This window comes from Pezoporus wallicus, unplaced genomic scaffold (assembly GCF_028554395.1).
Source record: "Pezoporus wallicus isolate ANWC-B61680 ecotype Strahan unplaced genomic scaffold, APGP_CSIRO_Pwel_v1 contig_3181, whole genome shotgun sequence".
NCBI classification, from domain to species: Eukaryota; Metazoa; Chordata; class Aves; order Psittaciformes; family Psittacidae; genus Pezoporus; species Pezoporus wallicus.
In genome coordinates, this window is record NW_026641700.1 from 2,595,611 (window position 1) to 2,609,514 (window position 13,904).

At 37.2% G+C, this 13,904-nt stretch overlaps 1 protein-coding gene across 2 annotated transcripts in view; it reads left to right on the plus strand.

Annotated features, from left to right (window-relative positions):
* Positions 1 to 13,904, plus strand: part of TOP2B (DNA topoisomerase II beta) — a 60,515-nt gene that overhangs the window by 8,947 nt on the left and 37,664 nt on the right. For both annotated transcript variants that reach the window (XM_057424969.1, XM_057424970.1), the window contains exons 2-5: positions 9,021 to 9,194; positions 9,875 to 9,965; positions 11,976 to 12,039; positions 13,354 to 13,499. In XM_057424969.1, the coding sequence (XP_057280952.1) occupies positions 9,021 to 9,194; positions 9,875 to 9,965; positions 11,976 to 12,039; positions 13,354 to 13,499 (475 nt within the window). The remainder of the gene's footprint in view (positions 1 to 9,020; positions 9,195 to 9,874; positions 9,966 to 11,975; positions 12,040 to 13,353; positions 13,500 to 13,904) is intronic.

Genomic DNA, 13,904 nt, shown 5'->3' on the forward strand with positions numbered 1-13,904 from the left:
CCCTATAAGAAATTGGGAGCATGAGCTTCACTGGGGATATTAGAAAGCAGCTGTAAGTGGTAGCTCTGGGGTATTTTGACTTTTTAAGGAAGAGAGTGTAGTAGTGTATAAACACAAAGTCTTGTGTTTATTTCTGTAGTAGTTGTTTACCATGATATAGATACAAAAGTTGCAAGGTGTTGGGGGGAAAAATAACACTATTTTAGACTGCTAGAGAGATCTAGTGATGCAGTCATTCAGGCTGTTGCTTCTGTGCATCAACACAGAGCTCTGTGTTGGGCTGGGGTAGTGTTTTCTGTAGGACAATATTTAGTAATCCTAACTTAGTCTTTTACACCACTGTTGTATTACACTATTGTCATGAAAACGTTCAAGTATTACATCACAGTCTTGGAGTAAAATGTAACCAAGTTACTTGAAGGAGAGCAGTTTCAAGACGTGAGAATGTTATTCCATTTTGTTATCCAGAGGATTTTTTTTAAACTCACAATTTAGAGACTATAAAAGCACATGAGGAGGTAGCTGGTGTGTGTGTGTGGGGTAGTTACTTACCTGGGTTTGCTGGGGAGGGAAGTGATCTAGATGCTTGAGAGAAAGCAAATCCAAAGTTGTACCATGTTTACTAGTTAAATCTTTAAGGTTATGCCATGTAGACTTTCTCCTTTTCCAGCTGAGTGAGGAACGTGCATGTTAGGTAACAGAAGATGATGAAAATGCTGAACAATTTGAAAATTAATGTCAAGGTATTTGAAATTACTTTGAGTCTACTATATGGTACTTTTTATGGAGGGGTGAATTCCTCTGCCTGCCAGTTAAAAAATGAGAAGGTAGAGTTTTGATGATCTTCAAGACTTTCAGTGCTTTGTTTTTAGTGAACAGTCCTGAAAGACTGTTTGTAATAAGTTATGTAGGGGGATGAGTGGCTGAGGAAGGAGTGCTCAGGGAGCAGTGCTCAGGCTTTTTTGCCTAATTGCTGCCCATTTTCCTGCTTCTGAATTTGTGTATATGTCTGGAACACAAAACCGGTGTTCCTTTCTCATATAGTTAGTACAGGATGGAGACTAGAATATGTAGTATATTTATGAGACTTGATAAAGATTTCAAGGTTTGTAGAATCTCCAGGGGAACAGTGCATGTTGAATAGTAAGAATTGAGCAGTTAAGCTCCATTTTTGGGTTTGTGGCTTTTTTTTTTTTAAGAGCACTGGATTAATATTTAATGTGCAAGAAAAAGAATAGATCTTAAAAATACAGAATGCCAGAAAATGTGGCTGTTTTAGCATAGGTATTCATCATCAGTGTAAGGTAGACATGCAAATAACGTAAAGGTATATAAATCCTAATACATGGATAGCTCTTACACTCATGAGAGTTCAAAAATTTGATTCTGTTGTATAGTGAATAATTGCTTCCTACCGAAGAGTGTAGCTGGGTAAGTGACCTCTATAAGTGATGCTTGGGCTTTCCTCTATCACTAACATAATATGACCAGTAATCCTCAAGCCCATTAGAAAAGAGTGGGCTTTGAGTGTTGTGTAGAATAAAATCTTCATGTGTGGGTTCATTAACCTTACTGCATCACAACTTGACTCCTGTTCATGGTGTTATGCCAGTTAACATGGGCTGAAAAGCTGATCTGATTGATTTGCTCTCTGTGTATTCTCTTGCAGCGTGAATGTCTTAAACGTTGGCCTGCTCACTCCTGAAGCTTTTTCTACAGTTATTCTCTATGGTTTGCTTATTAATCTGAAGATAGTTCAGCAAAGTAAAAATACCTTGTGGTACAGAGGGGTTCAGCTGGCCATAGAATCCATAGGGTGTTGAAAGAAAGATCACAGTGCTGTTCCAGGAATGGGATATTTGACACAGAGCCTGAATGGGTTTCAAAGATTGTGTCAGAAGGATCTATCAGGTTGTGTTGCTCCCTTTCAAAGTAATCTTGGCAACTGGGACAAGTGAATGTGCTGAGAGTCTAGAATACTTTCACAGCACTCAAACTGGTGATGCAGCAAAGTGTTACAAAGGGCAAGGATACGAGAAAACACTGAGTTATAAAAAAGCACTGCCAAATGCTGATAACATAAAGCTTTGATGTCAGTACCTCTAACTTTTTGATTTCTTGGCTAGTAGAGGGCTGTTGTATGAGTTCTCTGATAAACAGTGGACCAGATTTGGTCATTCAGTGACCAGACAGCTTCATTCACTGTTTTCAAGGATTACTGTTCTAAGATCTGTAAGAAAAATGTCTTAAGTTGTGTTGAATTTTAACGTGAATAAATTCCTTTTCTATGAGAGTAATTTATTTTTTCTCTGTCCTTGCCTCTGAATTTTAGCTGGAAAATCAGATTCTTAAAAGATTAATTTGTTACCAAAGCATCTATAGATGTACTTTTTGTTAATGGGTAAACAGTATCAAAATTTAGTGATGAAATAGAATGTGTCAGTGAATAGACACCTAAAAAATTTTAGACACTTAAAATTTTTATCAGTAAAATTCAGTTAAATTGTCCTCGCGCATGGGCAGTTGTTAGTTGCTTTTAAAGAAAATAGTCAAGATCAGCTGCATAAAGAACTGTCTGGATGGCCGCATGCAGAGAGTTGTGGTCAACAGCTTGGTGTCCATGTGGAAACCAGTAAGGAGTGGAATCCCTCAGGGGTTGGTGTTGAGACCAATCCTGTTCAACATCTTTGTCATTGACATGGGCAGTGGAATTGATGCTCCCTCAGCAAGTATGCTGATGACACCAAGCTGTGTGGTGCAGTTGACATGCTGGAGGGAAGGGATGCCACCCTTCCCTTGATGGAGGAGCCTTGACATTCTTGAGAGGTGGCAAATGCCAGCCTCATGAAATTCAACAATGCCAAGTGCAGGGTCCTACACCTGGGCTGGGGCAATCCCAGGCACAGCTACAGTTTGGGTGGAGAGGTGACTCAGAGCAGCCCTGTGGAGAAGGACTTGGGGGTGTTGCCTGATAAGAAACTGAACATGAGCCAGCAGCATGCACTCGCAGCCCAGAAACAAACCATATTGTGGGCTGCATCAAAAGGAGTGTGATCAGCAGGTTGAAGGAGGTGATCCTGGCCCTCTACTCTGCACTGGTGAAACCCTGCTTGGAGTACTTTGTGCAGTTCTGGTGTCCTCAGCATAAGAAGGACATGGAACTGTTGGAACAAGTCCAGAGGAGGGCCATGAGGAAGATCAGAGGGCTGGAGCACCTCCCATATAAAGACAGGCTGAGAAAGTTGGGGCTGTTCAGCCTGGAGAAGAGAAGGCTGTATGGAGACCTCATAGCAGCCTTCCAGTACCTAGAAAACTGCTATGTATCTGTAGCAATAGTACAAATGGTAATGGGTTGAAACTTAAACAGGGGAGACAGGTTGGATATAAGGAAAAAAAGTTTACAGTGAGGGTGGTGAGGCCCTGGAATAGGCTGCCCAAGAAAGTTGTGAGTGCTCCATCTCTGGCAGTGTTCAAGGCCAGGTCGCATGGTGGCCTTGGACAGCCTTGTCCAGTGGAAGATGTCCCTGCCCATAGCAGGGGGGATGGAACTAGATGATCTTAAGGTCATTTCCAATCCTAAGCATTCTATGATTCTGTGGAACAGAGAAGCAGTGGGGGAGTGAAGAAAGAAAGATTTTTTCCCTTTTGGCAGCCCTTAACTGTTGTGGTTTTCTATAGTGGGGAAATCTGACCATCCTCAAGCTATTCTGTAACTGAATCATGTACTAAAACTCCATGTAATGTGATGCTTTCAGAGTCCAGGGAAAATTGTTCAAACCAGATTAAAAAGTCTCACTGGAGTGAGACTAGCTCTGTGTTAGTTTACTGGGAACTCCTTTCTGTGATCTGCTTTGGGGAGGATCTGATAGAGAGATTTGGTTCGTGCACTGATGTATGCAGTGCTCTATGGAAATTTGCTGTGCTAACAGGGAACTGTTACTTTTGTGTATTTGCGTCTTGGCAGGACAGCCAAAGCTTTTGTTGAACGCAGCAGGAGAGTAGTTTATTTTGAAGCTTCCTTCAATTTTGTTTTCATGGTGGGAGGTATTCTCAGCCAGAGTTTTCTTTAGAAAAATTGCAAAATGTTTAGATAACAATGTATTTATTCATCATATTTTTTTCTATAGCAGGAGGCCCTTATGATCCAATATAATGCCACACTACTGTCAAGTATGTGCTATTCACAGAATTACCTAGTAATACTGTATTGCCCCTATCTTTCTCAGAAGAGGTAGTTTTGTTTTGAACTGTAAGTGATACAAAATCTACCACATCCCTGGATTTTGTTCCTTAATTAACCTCCCTGGGTTTTACAGCTTAATTACTTTCAATTTACTGCCTTGTCCCACTAAATGTGCTTATCCTACACTTTATTTAAGGGAATGTAGGACACATGGTATGCGCTTTTCTAAATTCTGTATCTCAGGGCTGCATTTGCCTTTCAGAGGAACAATCATTGCTTGTAGTAGTTATAGGAGGTTAAGACTGAAAAGACAAAGCCAAAGTGAGGCTAAGTTTTTGTTCCAATACCAGCGTCTCTTCTCTGCCATTTATGCTTGTCTGACAATGTGAACCCTTATTTGCCATCTAATGTGGGGAAAAAGGAATAGGCAGATTAAAGAAAACCATATTATTTTATTTTGCTGGGTTGTTGTTTTTTTTTTTGTCCTCTACAGGTAGTTTACAGTGTGGAAAAGATGATGGTGGCTGATACAGGATTAAGTCTGTATAAGTAGGGAGAGACGTTAACATTTTTTCAGGATTTTGAGCTCCTTGTGGCACTGTGAAATTACACTACTGAAAATAAAGCTTCCACTTGAAGTAAGGAGTCAAACAAATGATGTATGTTTCAGTTATGGCAACATTGAAACTGATGGTGAAACCTATGTTGTAGCTTTATATTGTATTGTCTATTTAAATAGGAGGAGCTTTTCTCTGTGGCTCCCAAACTATCCAGGTCAAATGTGTGTTAAAATTTAGCTGTATTAGGTGGAGCTGTTTGCAGCATAAGTGACAAAACTCAGCGTAGTGGCATAACACACTTGTGAAATGCGAAGAAGATGACATGACCATTTTTTTTTGTTGTTGGTGGTGGTGGGGGTGTGTTTGTTTAAAAAGGACAATAAAAATCTCTGACTTAATATAGCTGTCACTCCTGCTTTGTTAATATGCAGAAATTTGAAGGGATGAGATTGGGAGAAGAAAACAAGGCAAAATGTCTGGAAAGAAGGTAGACAGCAAAATTCGTGTTGCCAAGCTGTCTTCTATTAAAGGCTACTTGGGTTCTAACTTTTGACTTCACAAAAGGAAAGAATGGCTGTAGCTTTCATACACTACTGGATAAATTTGTAGCAAAAACAACTTCAAAAGAAAAACCCTGTAATAATATGGAGAAAGCACTTAAAAGTAATAATGGTCATTGTAGCATGCACAGTAAACTTGATATAGTAAACTGAACAGCAGCTGGAGTCAAGTGAGAATCAGTATGTTTTTCTGTACAGTTATCATTACATGGCATTTGTTATGAGTGTCTAAGATGCTAGCTACATCCAAGTTTGCAGCATGAAGCATAACTGCATGGCTATAAAGAAGGATGCGCTATGCAGTTTCATTTCAAGCTACTTGCAGATGGTCATCTTGCTGACTTACATGTGTGTGACTGTGTGTATTAGTAATCAGTATGGAGGCTTAGAAAGCCTGAAAGAGTGTCGAGAATCTGTAATGTTGTGAATGTCCTAAGAACGTTGGGAAAAGTCAAACACTGTCTAAAAAAAAAAAATAATAAAAAGACAACATTAAGATTGCAGTGCAGACCCTGAAACCTGTTAACAAACAAAAACCCTCCTTACTGCAAAGCAGAAGACTTAAAAGTCCTTTGTGAGACTTGGTTAATTCTCCTTAAGTGGTTTTCTTATGAAACAACAGCTGGTGCTGTTTTGAGAAGTGTTACTTGATCTCTAACAATGTGAAGATCTTTCATACAGGGCAGAATACAAAAGGCATTCTGGAGACAATTTCAAAATATAGGGAAGAGATGGTCAGTTTAACAACACTGCAGTTGTTACCCGCTCAATTAAGAAAAAGTGGGGGAGGAGAGGGAGTGCAGATTAAAGCACTTTTGATTTTATTTTGCTTTTGTAATTATATAATGGGAAGACTGTGGAGGATGTTTGTGTCAATAGATGTATGTTATGGATTTGGTGGTGATGATTTTATCTTTTTTGGGATGAGCTCTCAGCATCACTTGAAGTCTAAAAAAGTCCATTCGAGACAGATACAGGGATTAGGAGTCGGCCCTTTATTTAAGAGTTACAGCACAGCCCAAAATTGATCAAAAAGACCAAAAGACCAGTTATAGCTTGATCTGGGAAACTTCAGTTCTGTGGAGTCCTGATGTTTGCATGCCTGCATCGTAAAATTAGTTTTAGTTGAATAGTTTCTAGCTGTTGTTTTTGTGCTTGTGCCTCAATAATGAGTTAAATAATTTCTGAACATTTATAACAAGTATTTTTTGTATTCAGAAGATATCCTATACTTGGAAGATTGGACAAATAAGATCTGTCCTGCTCTGTGACAGTGAAACTGAAGTGTTTGAGTATACTGAAAAGGTGTTTATGATGCCTTAGTAAAAACTATAGAATTAAAATTCTACTTTTTTTTTTAATTCGTAATAATCAGTGATCTGAAAGAAAAAAATGTTAACTGATCCTTTGTGGGGTTCTCCCTCCTGCCCCCCTGCTCCCTCTCTTTTTAAGTCATACATTATCATGTTCCAGTTAGCGTGTTACAGAAGATAACAGACATAGTTGTCACAGGGGGTGTGGTAACAGAAGGTCCTTGCTACTGCTGGGTTAAAGCAAGCTCACTCTTCCCCAAGAAGTGGCACTTGTACAGGACTAGCTCCTCTGGGAAGCAACATTTGTTTAGGTGCGACCTCTAGTCTCTGTCAACATGGTAACAGTCTGGCAGGAGCATCTCGACAGTTTTGATACTCCACACATTTCTTACTGCTAAGTTGGAATGTATAAGCTCCTCCAAGTTGGCAGGAAGACTTTCACTGGAAAACAGAAATGGATTTCCTAGCGTTGTACTGAAGACAACATCTTGTAGGAATCTCTTCCCAATAATTCTGCAGTCTAGAAGTACTCATTCAGACACAATAAAATGGACTTTTTCATAATCTGCTGACCCTTGCAGACATATTGTGGGACAGGTAAAGCATTGGAGATAGGAAAATTGTAGCCTATATTTATTTTGCTAAGATTGGAGTTCTTAGTCTGTGTTAACATTTTTCTGTGTTGTGATGCATGATTAGCCCCTGGTCTTCAGATACTGTACAAGTAGAAGCATTTTGGAGAGCAATCCCAGAGTAATCATAAGAATTCAGTACTAATGCACATGACAAAAGGAAAAACTGGCATGTTGTGTACTAAAAGAATCCAAATAACCAAACCAACTCTTGAGGCTCAAAAGTTCAGAGCAAACAGTTCAAACAAGATTCTGGTGATTTTTACATGTGTACTTCGTTTGCTTTCAATTTGAACATAAGAAGGACAGGTAGCTGTTGGAGCAAGTCCAGAGGAGGGCCATTAGGATGATAAGGGGGCTGAAGCACCTCCCATATGAAGACAGGCTGAGAAAGTTGGGGTTGTTCAGCCTGAAGAAGAGAAGCTGTGTGGGGACCTCGTAGCAGCCTTCCAGTATCTGAAGGGGGCTACAAGGATGCCGGAGAGAGACTCTTCATCAGGGACTGTAGCAACAGGACAAGGGGTAATGGGTTTCAACTTAGGGGAAGTTCAGGTCAGCTATAAGGAAGAAGCTCTTTACTGTGAGGGTGGTGAGGCACTGGTTGCCCAAGGAAGTTGTGGATGCTCCATCCCTGGCAGTGTTCAAGGCCAGGTTGGACAGAGCCTTGGGTGGTCAAGGGTGAGGCATCCTTGCCTATGGCAGAGGGGTTGGAACTATATTATCTTAAGGTCCTTTCCAACCCTACCCATTCTATGATTCTATGAGCTCTTATTTTCTCTCTTCCCATCTTTCAACACTTCATCCCACAAGTATTATCTTTTTCTGGTAATCACTGGTCCCTTTAGAACAAGTGAATGTGGTAAAACAGTACTGACAGTGCTGTGGAACCAATAAGTGAACTAGAGGTGACTTCTATGAGGTATGATATCAAAGATGATCATAAAGTAAGGTCAGAAAGACATAAAATACTTCTATACACATACAGTGAAACTCATTTGAAATCTGGGTATAATTCACACGACTACTTCAATGAAATAAATGTTGCAACTATTGGCAGTGCTTCTTTTATATAATTTTTATTTCCTCATTTTGCTTCTATCAGTTTAATGTATCTGATTTCAAATTCCTGTTCCTTCTCTGCTTTGCTTAGCAGATCCATAACTAATCTTTTTAGGATGGTGTTAATGGTTGTTGCAGTATAAGAACAAATGATAATGCACAGGCTAAATTAACTTGGATACCAAAACACTTTAATCACACATACATGTGATTTTGCAACTTCTTTGTATGGTGTGAGATGTGGTGTGCTCCAGAGGAAAAGTCATGAGAATTAGTGGTGATGTTCCAACTCTATGTGTAGTCCTGGTGCAGGATTGTCAGGTGCCCTGGATTTTTTCCCCACTCTTATTCTGGATACTGAATGAATTGTCCAAACTAAAATGTAAGAGAGTAGTTTTACTGTTATTATTCAGAACAGTATTTAGTGGTTTGGATTAAAATGCTTAAGCATAAAATGGATGTTATAAATATAGTAGATCACTAAACTTTGAATATGGTACAATTTGTTAAGAAACTGTCCTATAATCTATTAATTTTTTTCTGTTGATAGGATATCTGGATCTTAATAAATTGGCACGTATTAGGATTAAATACATTTAAATTACATGTCAAGTTCTGATTGTAATTTAAATATGTCAGGTTTTGTTTCTGTATCTTGAGAGCGACATTGAATGAATGAGCTTATGGTGTATTTTTATTTATTTTTTTTTCAGACATTATTTGATAATCAGATCAGTGCTTCAAAAAAGGAAGACTCGGAAAGTATTAATAAAAATGATTCCTCAAAGAAGATGTCTGTTGAGAGAGTTTATCAGAAAAAGACTCAGCTTGAGCACATCCTCCTGCGTCCAGATACTTATATTGGGTCAGTTGAACCATTAACTCAGGTAAGCGTCACTAAGTTTAGTCTTAATAGTTATTGTTGTTTTAATAAGAAAATGATATTCTGGTTAACAAATAGTCACAACTCTACTTTTTTGAGTATTTTGAATTATCATGCTGGGAACTGTGGTCACGTTTATGTATGCATGTGCAGGAAGGGGGCATGAGAAAACTTTGTAAGCAGTGCTTGGTTCGCCTGAAAAAAAATGCTCAGAAAAATGTTGAAGTTCAGTGAAAACATAAATACACACCTATGTGTGTGAACATGCAGTTATGTGTGTGTATATATGTGTGTTTACAAGCATGCCTATACGCACACACATATATTTGTAAGTAACATTTGCTCAAGATCCAAAAGTGCTTTGGTCTGTTTAAGTAGAGAACAGAGAATTTAAGCCTCTTCTTGGGACTTTTTTCATCTGTTTTTGTGAAGTTACAGATTGCTTTGAACTTCACTGTCTATACTTGGAGTTCCCCACTAATCAGAAAATAATGGATTTTCGTTATGGAAGTCTTTGAGGGTACAGTTGTAATTTTTGCCAAACTTCTCCTGCTGCTTTTGTCTCATATGAAACCAGCAGTCAGATGGGAGGAGTACAGTTCTTGAGGTAAATAGATCTTAGAGAGTCATAGACTGGCTTACCAAGACAGTAAATATTTTAATTTTATTTCTTTTTACATGTAGTTAATGTGGGTTTATGATGAAGATGTAGGAATGAATTGCAGAGAAGTTACCTTTGTTCCAGGCTTGTACAAGATCTTTGATGAAATCCTTGGTAAGTATTTCTAACAATAATAATGCTTTAGCTTTATAGAGTACATACTTTTCTGAGTTCTCTCAAAGCACATTAATTCATATCTAAGTTTAAATCACATACTTAGAGTCCCATTAAACTGCAGTGCATGAAAATTTTAGTGCTTTCCAGCACTATAGAACAGTTTAAAGACCGTAGAGTTTTCAGTTGAACTTGTAAGAAAGTGTAAGTAGTTGTTACTTAATGTCCAAACTCTGTCATTCTTTATGATCAGTGTTGTTAAAAGAATTTTAATCTGCGAAGTTAATTAGGACCACAGTTTTAAGTAGCATTTGAAAGATTGTTCTTCTGAAAGAAGACAACTTAAAGTTGTCTGTTAACTTTGATCATTTCACGAATCATTAAAACTACCTCCTCCTCTACAGCATGATAGTGGTGGTGATGATGGTTCTTAGATGGATTTCTGGACTTCTCACAGTTTTAAAATGAATAAGTATTGTCCTGCCATTTAAGCCATGGCAACTCAGGCACAAACAAGTGATTTTTAGAAAATTCTATCCTAAGTCCAAGAGTCACTGTGACTTACTAGTTTATGATATTCTCTCGGTGACAGGCACACTGAAGACTAACCAGCTCTAGAGATGCGCAACATCTGAATAGCGTGCTGTCTGCTGAACTGATATTTTGGGTTAATTGACCAATGAAATCTTGGGCTAATCATTTTAATGAAGTTATGTTTTATGAATTGGAGGGGTTACATTGTAAACTAAGTAACAGTCTACTGAGGTCAACGGAAATTTTGTCATGACCTTCATTGAGTTCAAAAATTCTCCATACCTCCAAAACTGTGCTTTACAGCGTTGCTGTCTTAGAGGCAAAGTCTCTATCTTTGCCAGGTGGAAAAGACTGCTTTTTTATTATTTTTTCATTACTTGATTTGAAAAATATGGGAATAAATATATTTCATAATTTCTTTTTTGAGTGCTGCCTCATAGATGGCACAGGCTTTTCATAGGAGGGAGTCCACTTCCATCTTGTCCCACTCAAAAGGCAGATCATTATCATATCATTATCTTAGTACTGGATGGCTTATTGCTTCTTTATGTAGCACTGATAAGTGCTGGTTAGTGTGTGGTTTGAGAGTTAGGGGCCAGTGTAATAACGTGATGAAAATTGGAGATTGTAGCTGTGCTTACTTTTGAATGAAACTGCACTTAATGATTTTAGCAAAAGCACCTTGAAATATGATTTTATATTGAGATTCTTATAATCTATTAAAATATTGTCCTTTGGCTTTGGTTTTGATTTTGATCTGTTTCATGGTTGTTGAGGCAAATGCTGAAAATGATTGTAATGTGTTTTCATGGTTAATGACCATAACCACATTTCTGATTTCTGTTGTTTGTAGTCAATATACATTGGAGGCAGTTTAATTCTGATCAAATATTAGTTTCCAGTTATCTGGGTTTTTTTTGTTTTACCCTAAACTGTGTAAGCTGTTTAGGAACTGACTTACAAGTGTTAGTTCTAAGTCTCACAGACTCTTCAGAGATAAATTTTGCTGCAGTCAAAACACTCCTTAGTGGATGTGACTTCTTCAGGACTGTGTTCCAGGGACAAAAGGATATGTAAACTGATCTGGTGATGAATATAATTTTTGAGTATTTTTAACATACATAGCAGAATATATGTAGTGAATATCCAAGCAAGTACAAGAGAAGAGTTAAATACTCAGTTACTTAAGAAGAGTTATGAGAACAGGCTCACAAAATACATTTTTATATTTATTTGTAAGGCAGTCTAACTGCTAGAGATAATAATTACAAGAAGGTTGCAAAGAATCTTCTTCCAGACATTGAGTCATATTTATAGAATTCAGTAGTAAGGTACAGACTATACAAAGATACAGCAGATTAAGAAATACCTGGACCATTACAACTTGTGATGGAATAGGTATACAATCAATTTTACAGGTCAAGTAATTAATTATTGCTCCTACAAAGTGTTAATTTGTTCTAATTTGTTTCATAGTAAATGCTGCGGACAATAAGCAGAGGGACAAGAATATGACTTGTATTAAAATATCCATTGACCCGTAAGTAAAAGCATATTTTCACTTAATTTCCCTGCCAGTGCTATTGTAGTTAGGATGTGTACAAATGATTTTATGAAATAAATTTGTTAGGGTTTTTTTTTAAAAAACAAAATAATATTTTTGGAATCTTTTCCATTACCTTCCTATTTTAAGATGAAAAGGTAAATGAAAAGTGGTTAACAGTAAGTACTACCAATCTGAATTTGTAATAATTTACTTTAATTTACTTTCCTAAACCACTCATTAATGTTTGATTGAATGAAACTTAAAACCAGAAGATCATAAAATTCATTATGAGATGAAAGCTTGGCAGTACATAATTACAACCAGCCAGGTTACTTGAGAATTGTGAATCATGAATCAAGGATCATGAGGTTTTGTAACATAATTTTGCACCTCTTGAACTTCCATGTTAACTCCTTTACCATTAGGATAAGGTTATGTTTGAATTAGCTGTATCACAGTAAAACTGCTGATTGCATATATGTCATTACCACTGGTTTTCAAAATAGAAAATTTAAAGTATTTCTTGATGAAAAGTTCCATGTTAAATAGATGTTGATTGGGTTCCTTTAGTAGAACCTTTTCAGTGACATGTAACTGGACAATAAATGTTTTAGACACTTAACTTTCAACCCGGTCTTTAGGATAAATATGTCTAGAAGTAATTTTTCTTCAGTTTTTCAATGCGTTATCAGTTTCTGTAGACAAAATTGCTTTTATCATGGAGTGGGAGGGAAATGGTAACGTAAGTCTGCCTGACCTGTCCTGATGTTTAGCTCCCCAGTACTCCACACTGAAAATTCTGTGTGAGAGCTCCAAGTATTAACAATGCCAGATGTTGATGGATTTTGTCACCAGTGCATAAAATAAGTTACAATATTTATCATAACTGGCAATTAATGGTTTTAAACAGATGGTAACTTGTCTGTGAAGACTTCAGTGAAACGTGAAAAGCCACTTCTCTAACCGAAGTATAATCCTGTCACTAAACTTCAGGATTCTCTTGCAGATCATGTTGATAGTGAAAGCTCTTCAAACAGGTTTTGGGGGGTTATTACTACTATGTAAAATACTGTCATGTTATTGAACGATTATGCGTCTTTTTCTAAGACATCGAGTAAGCACAAATACATGTGGTGTGGGTTTGTGTTTTGTTTTTTTTTTTTTGGTTTTGCAATTGATAGAGCTGTGAATAAACATGGTAAGAATATGGTCTTTTTTAGTATTTTATGTAATTAAACAGGTAAAATGTATGCAGGAATCTGTTTTCAAGAGTTCATTAATTGGCTTAATGCCTTCACTATTTTATAGGGAATCAAACATTATCAGCATATGGAATAATGGAAAGGGCATACCAGTTGTAGAACACAAAGTAGAAAAAGTATATGTACCTGCTTTAATCTTTGGGCAGCTGTTAACATCCAGTAACTATGATGATGATGAGAAAAAAGTTACAGGTAAGATGATTTAACATGCCTTGTTTTAGTCAATTAAGCTTTCAGCTGTTTGCTTTTCAGTATACTTCTTGTTTTCTGTCTTCCTGTAAGAGATGATTACTTAGTCACCATTTCTATAGGTCTTTGTTAGAGTGAAATGACTTGAAGATGTTTTAATACCAGTATGTACAGAGAACTTGACATACAAGCATTTAAGCACTTATGCTCTTGAAATGAAGGGAAAAAATTAATCTAATATAAAATTAAGATACAATTTATCATTTACTAATTATTTACTAATTGTAAAGTAACCCTAATTTAGATCATGAATGTGAAAGTTAGTTCCGTTCTATACTACCCCATATATTTTGCCCATTATGATGTTTGGTTGCAGGGTGATTTGGATCTGATCATGACCTAATTTAT